Source organism: Corvus brachyrhynchos, unplaced genomic scaffold, assembly GCF_000691975.1.
Source record: "Corvus brachyrhynchos isolate BGI_N302 unplaced genomic scaffold, ASM69197v1 scaffold245, whole genome shotgun sequence".
NCBI classification, from domain to species: domain Eukaryota; kingdom Metazoa; phylum Chordata; class Aves; order Passeriformes; family Corvidae; genus Corvus; species Corvus brachyrhynchos.
Genome location: NW_008238988.1, coordinates 3069831 through 3077031, shown reverse-complemented (window position 1 = coordinate 3077031; position 7201 = coordinate 3069831). Strand labels below are relative to the sequence as shown.

Sequence of the window (7201 nt, the reverse complement as noted above, 5' to 3'; positions counted from 1 at the left end):
CGCATTCACAAAGGTGCCTTTGAGAGGAGGTTGGAGGAACATCTGTCAGAGATGGTTTGGGTTGATGGCTTGGGTTGCCCTGCCACGCAAGGCTTGAGTAGATGTTTCTTCCACACTTCTTCAATGCTATCATTTATCACTTTATGCATTTTCAGACTCTTCCTTGGTTTTAATTCTAAGTCCCGTTATTTTTTTATCTCTTTTTTTTTTTTTAAGTTAAAAGGAAATTTATAAAGCAAACAGTATCCAGTTGTCCCTGTCTTCAGCAAACAGAGAACATTGGACTGGACATCTGGAAGGCAGGCTGTTTTGTACAGAAACAGCTGAGATAAAATCCAGGACAGAGCCCTGCCAGAAGCAGGACATGTGCTGGAATAAATTGCACCAGCAAAGTCTTCCTCCCAGCTTCTTCCCTAACTATGTTTTTTGCTGTTGTCTCAGAAAATCAAGGCTAACAAAAATCATTTCCACAGCTATTGCACAAAGATTTGTCTTAGAAGCTCATCTTTCTTTTTTACCTTCTCTCCTACCCATAAAAAACAACCAAGGTGAAGAGGATGCATTCATGGGTGAAGCAGGGGCTGAAGGGCTGAATTGCTGGTTGTGCTATTAGAAACACCAGTTCTCCCCCGCATTTCCTTATCCTGTGAACTGGCCCATTGCGAGCTCCATTAGTTTTCCACGAGGAAATGCTTCCAGCAAGGCTTGCACTCCTCATTTTCTCCTGCATTATAGCAGATAGAGCTATGAAATACCCAAGTTGAAGAGACAGCCATATTCATCTTCATCTTCATCTTCCCGTGCCATGATCAGAAACATTTTCCCCTGGCCGGGCTACCTGTTTCACTTCTGCAGCATCCTCAAAAACTAAACTCTGATCATGCCACCCTCCTTGTAGTTATTTGGAGGGTTTTTTGTTGGTTTTTTTTTCCATACAGACCTTTCCTTACTGTTCCTTTGTGCTGTGACTGTTGTAAGGGGTAGCCACACCTATTCATTTCAGACAGCCTCATTTTTCTTGCCATGCTACCCATTGTTTATGAGCACAGCTCCACTGAAAGCAGAATCAATGGGAGGCAAGACCCCAAAAAAACAGGATATTGTGGGATGGGGATTCTTAATAGCTAACACACACAAGGTTTTGTCCAGCTACACAAGCGGTATTTACCATCAGAGTGAGCTGCCTGCTCAGACTAGAGAGGGGTTTGCTGGAAGCATCCAAGTGACCACAATCAGAAGGAAAGCAGTGAGAGTTACCTGTGTAGGAAACAACATCTGATGGGGAAACAGGAGGGAGAAAGGATTTCCACAGGGCTCCACTTACCTTCATGAACTGCTCCATCTCTGCCACCGTGAGCTGCGTGAAGTTCTGCAGAAAAGCCTCCTTCATCTGGGCAGCTGCCATTTTCTCCTGCTTCTCGGCGGTCCTCTCCAGTGCCTGGAACACGGCAGCACCCACCAGCAGGTAGACAAAGTAGCTGGCCACCAGCAAAGCTGTCTGCAGCTTGCCACTGCACATGGCCTTCAGTGCGACACAGCAGGGGATGGGGAGCGAAAGGTGACGACTGTAAATCCCTCACACTCTTTGGAAGCCTCCCCCGGGCAGGAAGAGCCCTCCCAGCTCTGGTTTCCGCTGGAATCCTGCACTGGCAGGGACAGCGAGCTGCCAGATGCATTCATTGGGAAGTTGGGGGAAAAAAAAACAACACCACAACAAACCCAAGCTCCCCCCCCCGCCAAGAAAAAACTTTCCACTCTATGGGCTGCAAGTTGTTTAGGGATTTCCTCTTGTCTGTGAAACTCTCCCTCACTGAGTTCTCAGAAAAAGTGGGTCAGGATTTGAGGAGCTGGCAGGTGGCCATCAAAAGGCTCTGGGGACAGGTGAGAATAGTCTGTAAGGGGTCCTCAGTGAAGTTTGCTTGAAAAAACATTGTTTGCCCTCCTGCGTCTCCTGCTGAGTCCAAGAACTGGACAAGGCTCTGATCCCAGGAGCTCCTTCTTGCCCTGTGTTCGGGGGCAGCCTCAGGGAAATGCAGCTGGCCTGTTCTTTTGGACTTTGCTTGCCCACTTGCAGCACAGGGCAGGGTCATGCAGCCCTGCAGAGTCTCAACACTCAGAGTAAAACCTTGGACACACAGGCAAATGGCTGTGGGTTGCAAATGTGACAAATCTGAACAGGTTCTTCTGCCAACAATTCCTGTGCAGTGCATCCAAGAGAATACACTACACTGGTACCGGGTGCACAGTTAGATGGATAAAAAAGTGGCTCTGCCATCAGATCCGTGGAGTCATAAAATCATAGAATTGTTTTGGTTGGAAAAGACCTCTAAGACTATCAGACCTGGTGCTTAGGGACATGGGTTAGTGGTGGGCTTGGCAGTGCTGGGTTAATGGTTGGACTCAATGATCTTAAGGGTCTTTTCCAACCGAAGTGACTGTGATTCTCCATTACCTACAGCAATGTAGCATCTGCTGATTTCAGAAGGATGGTTCTCATGCATCCAGAAGTCACTTATGTAATTGTCAGAGCCTGTTCCCATCAGTTTCAAGGAGAATTTGGGTGCCACTGAGAAGAATTTGTAGGGTGGGGGCAGGAAGCCCTTGAATGAAGACGTTGATTTTGGAACAGACAGCAGACAGGTCTGACAGCTGCACCATGGACATTGTTAATATTCATTAACTTTCTTGACTTTACATTTTCCAGCATTTTCATTTGCTTTGTGTGTAATTTCTTTTGTATTTCAGCAGGTGCCCTACTTTAATAATGTAAAAACATTGAAGCAAATCACCCTTTGAAGAAGCATTTAAAATATAACACCTATTCTGCTCTTCAAGTCTTTGTGTTTTTATTGAGTTTGAAAATACCAAGAAAAGGCAGAGACTCTGGGATTAGTTTTGCAGAACTGGTGTAAACAAGATGCAGCACGTGGCTTCACTCTGTCAAGTGCAGGTTGTCCTTTCACATATAAATCTGTTTGACCTTAGAGGAAAACAGGAAGACTATGAATGAAGGTAAGCAGCTTCAAATACCCTTACATGTTTAAAGATTTTCCGTAGGGTTACTGGAAAAGGGTTTGTAGAAACAGGATGTGTCGTGTTTCCTTTAACTTCTTTTGAAGCTACAAGTCAAAGGTGTTCTTATTCCTTGAATTTAAATTATTTCTATAAAATAAAGGCAACTATGGCTCCATCCTTTTGTGTCTCTCAGTCTCCCAGTCCCAAAAGATAAGAGCAATCCCTTTACATGTACAAATGCAGCATGTCTTCACCATTCACAACAGATGTGAAGATAATACAAGTGGATTATTTCCTCAGTTCATCTGAGGGGAAAACAAATGGAAAAAACATGAAACTCATGGAATATCATGAGAATTTCGATATTGATGGCAGCTGCAGTGGTTTGACTGAGTGGGTAAGATGCCAAGAAACCTCATTTTTCTTATGCTATCTCCTCCAAGCTGTATATATATACTAAGTTGGGTTTCCCCCTAAGCACCTCTCCAAGATAGCTGGTTTGCTATTCATGCCTGCATCTCCAGAAGCCTTTGATTGCAAGGTAAATTAGTGACTTTGGTTTTTTCTCTAGCTCTGGAACAGGGAATACACATCAAACTTTTCTCAGTCTGTTTTTTCATACTAAGAATCTTTAATAACCTTTATTAACTGCTACAGATTGTTTGTATGTGAGAGGAGCATCCCACCACACAGCATCTTGTTCGTACTTGGGTTGACACTTCCACAGGGAACAACGAAGAGAAAGCACATTTCACTTCTGGGATGTTTGCAAATAAGTTGCTTTGAGGAAGAAAGGAAGGGGGAATTCACTCAGTGAAATGCTTTACTTGAAGCCATTCCTCATAAAGGTATTTTCCATTAGCAGTGACTGTTGTCCTCTCCTCATTTTGCCTAGATTAAAAACTGCAAAACATGTTCTTGGTGGAGGTTGCTAGAGCTGTACTGCCTGTTATAGTCACTGAGTGTCAGCGGCTGGAGGCAAAGCACCATTATTAACTCAGTTTCCCCCCACAGGGGTCTGGGTACTGGGTTAGCTTGACACCATTCCCCCCAGTTATGAAAACTGAGCACTTCCCAAGTGCTGCGAGCTGCTGTAGGTACAACACCCTCATCCAAGGGCTGATGCTGGCACATCACACCTGCTTCAGAATCAGTGATGACCTGTCTAGATGGTTTGGAAGGTAAATGGGGACACTGTTTCTGGTGAACCAGCAGCCATTACCTTTATACATTGGGAGATCATGAATACATCCCATCTAGGTGCAAGTTGTCATAGAAATCAAAGAAGTCATAGAATGGTTTGGGTTGGAAAGGACCTTAAAAATCATCTGCTTCCAACCCCCCTGCTATGGGCAGGGAAGCCACTGCATCAGGAGGGGCCATGCTCAGGGCCTCATCCAACCTGGCCTTGAACACTGCCAGGCAAGGTAACAGAACCCTTCTTGCTAATCAAAACAAATTACTGCTGGCATCAGCTCTTCTCTCGTGCTCCCCAATATCTTGGGCCATATGGTCTGACAGATCTATTCAATGGCATTTGTTTCTCAAGAAGGAGCTGAAGAAATGGAAGCGAGGCCTCAACACTGTAGCTTTCAGTTGTGGAAAACCAACAGATCCAGCTACCAAGTGGAACGCTTCTCCACAACCCAAAAATTGACAGGACTTCTGCTGGTCCAGTTCCTTCAGGACTGCCCCACTGCCACCTAACCTGTGGCTTGTAGTGACAGCAACAAGATCCACTGGGCTGCCCACGGCTGTGGTGAGTTGGGGTGTAGTTTCCTGGCAAGGGTGATGGCAGAACGTGGCTATCATGGCACTGCAAACCTTGTGCCCAGGTGCAGTGAGGGCTGGCAGCTCCCTCAGGGCCCGGGAGCAGGGAGCTGGGTGCGCTAACACCGTGATCTGTCTGTCCCACCACCCCCATCCAGGGATCTGGAGGCTCTCAGCAGTTTCAGCCAGCCCTGCAGAGTGTTCATGGAGCATTTTCATAGGGACGAGACAGGAGGAGTTCAAGTTGGGAAGTCATCCTGCCGTTCAGCCAGGCAGGGCTGTGGGGCCCAGGCCAGGCAGGGATGTTGCTCTGCTGCTGGGCTTGGCTTGCTGGGATGCATGGCTGGGCTGGGCAGGCTGGAATGGGCAACCTGCAGTGCCACTGGAACAAGGACTGACAGCCCTTTGGGCTGGAGGTGGATCCTGGGCCATGGAGGATAGAAGGGAAGCTCAGGTGGGTTGGTCATGGCCTTGGCAGACATGGAGGTGGTGTCTGGTAAGGCAGTTTATTATTACTTTTTGTTCCTGAGCTAGGAGAGATCCATGACGCAGTTAAGGGACCAGGGAAGGAGGAGCCATGCTGACTTCTTCCAGCTGCATTATTTACCCCGTCCATCGCAGGGAAACCCACATACTGAGATCCAGTGGAAATTGAGGGCAGGGAGCATTTCCTGCCTGTGACACGATGTGGTGGGACAGGGTTTTCTTACACTGAGTCCTGCTTTTCCTCCTCCACACTCCAGTCATACCCACAGTTCAGTCATTTCCTTTTTCTACATATGGCATCTTGCTGCAGCATCATGCATTCTGTGTCCTTAAGCAGATCATAGCCTGAAATAAATTCCAGTTTAATGGAAAATATTATCAGTTTCTGTGGGAATTAGTTACCATATGATTGTGGTTGTACTTCCTGTTGTGCTTAGGGCTAAAACCATTAAATGATCTGTATTTTTTACACTTTCTTACAGTTCTCCTATAAATATCTATTCCTCATAACTGGTCAGAATATTCAGTCTTCAAACGTGGGTCATTTTGGTTTTTATGCTGTGATCTTATGCCAGATTATTAAACACTTAGGCTAAAGCTGGATTCAACAGAGACCCTCACACTTCCTAGTTTGTTATTTCAGGTCTACAAAGCCAAATTCCTGTGGATAGCTATCAGCTGTCAAGGAAATGGGCTGACATCCATGAGTGAAGAAAATTCTGAGGTTGGTCACTTGCCTTTGGTAGACAGCTGAGATAAGAGTTCTGGTGTTCAGGAGGTAAGGGTTGCTGTGTCAGGCAACCCAGCATGGAGAACTATCCAAGTGCTGTGTGTCCTGGCCAACAGCATTGGCAAGAGTCATCAGCTGAGCCCAGGAAGAAGGGAGAGGTGTGGTAAAGATATTTTAAGGTTTGGCTTTATTTTTCATTATCCCACTCTGATTTGATTGGTGGAAAATAAAATATGTTTCACCAAGATGAGCCTGAGCAATCTTTTTGTTCTTGTCTCAACCCACAAGTCTTTGGTCCTTATTTTCTCTCTCTGTCTAGCCAAGGTCAACCGACCACAAGCAGTGAGTACTGATGCCTGCATTCCCCACCAAAGTGAGGCACAGACACCCAACAGACAAAGCATTTGATCAAGATGCCATTTATTGGCCACTTTGCACAGGGTGAAGCTCCCAGAGGGATTGGACTCTCTCAGAAAGGGAGGGCATTCGGTGTCCACGTGGTAACAGGAGTCTCTAGTTCCAGGCTCCTTGCCACGGCCTCTTCATCTTCGGATCTGACGCCCAGAGTGAGCTTTTGCTGTTGAAGAAGGGTCAGCAACAATTTCCAGTGCTGATAAAGCAGTGTCTTCTCCATGTCCTGTGTGCTCAGGAATGTGGCACCTGCTCCCCAGGGAGTCATGGATGGGTGGATACTCCTAAACAATAGTGAAGGTACAGAGGCCCTTTTGAGGTACCACATACATGGACCCAACACAGTCAGATCTTGAACTCCACTGCAAATTGTGTCAGCAGAAGAGCTTCTCAAGCTGCAGCTATAACCCTTCTGGAAGGTTCTCACAGAAACGACACCTGTAGTCCTTCCCCTACGTGACCCGCAGTTTGGTCTGCTCTTTGTGGGTATCTGGTTTTTGTTTGCTTGCTTCAGGCCACGCTGAGTGGCTGAGTGGGGGGGGGGACGAAAGGCAAGGCTCACTTGGCTGTGATGTGCTGACACCTGTGACATCACGGGCAATGTGTCACAATGGGGGCAGCTACCAAAGGCCCCAGCAGGTAACGCTGGCCCTGTATTGCTTGGGCAAGCGGTGAGTGCACACGTGGTGGGGAGGCTGGGCTGGGGACAAGGGCTGGGGCAGAAACGCTGCACCCGGGGGAGGGTTCTCCGGCTGCACAGGGCAGGGACAGCCCCTCACGGGAGAGCCT

General features: G+C 47.1%; 1 protein-coding gene across 2 annotated transcripts in view; it reads right to left on the bottom strand.

The window, feature by feature from the left end:
- The window catches only part of LOC103618880 (potassium channel subfamily K member 16), a 13634-nt gene extending 11966 nt beyond the window's left edge, over positions 1 to 1668 (bottom strand). The window contains exon 1 of one of the 2 annotated variants that reach the window (XM_017738934.1): positions 1325 to 1668. In XM_017738934.1, coding sequence (XP_017594423.1) covers positions 1325 to 1519 — 195 coding nt within the window. In that variant the 5' untranslated portion in view covers positions 1520 to 1668. The remainder of the gene's footprint in view (positions 1 to 1324) is intronic. The other variant, XM_008637344.2, reaches the window with a different exon arrangement.
- Between the last annotated feature and the right edge of the window lie 5533 nt (positions 1669 to 7201).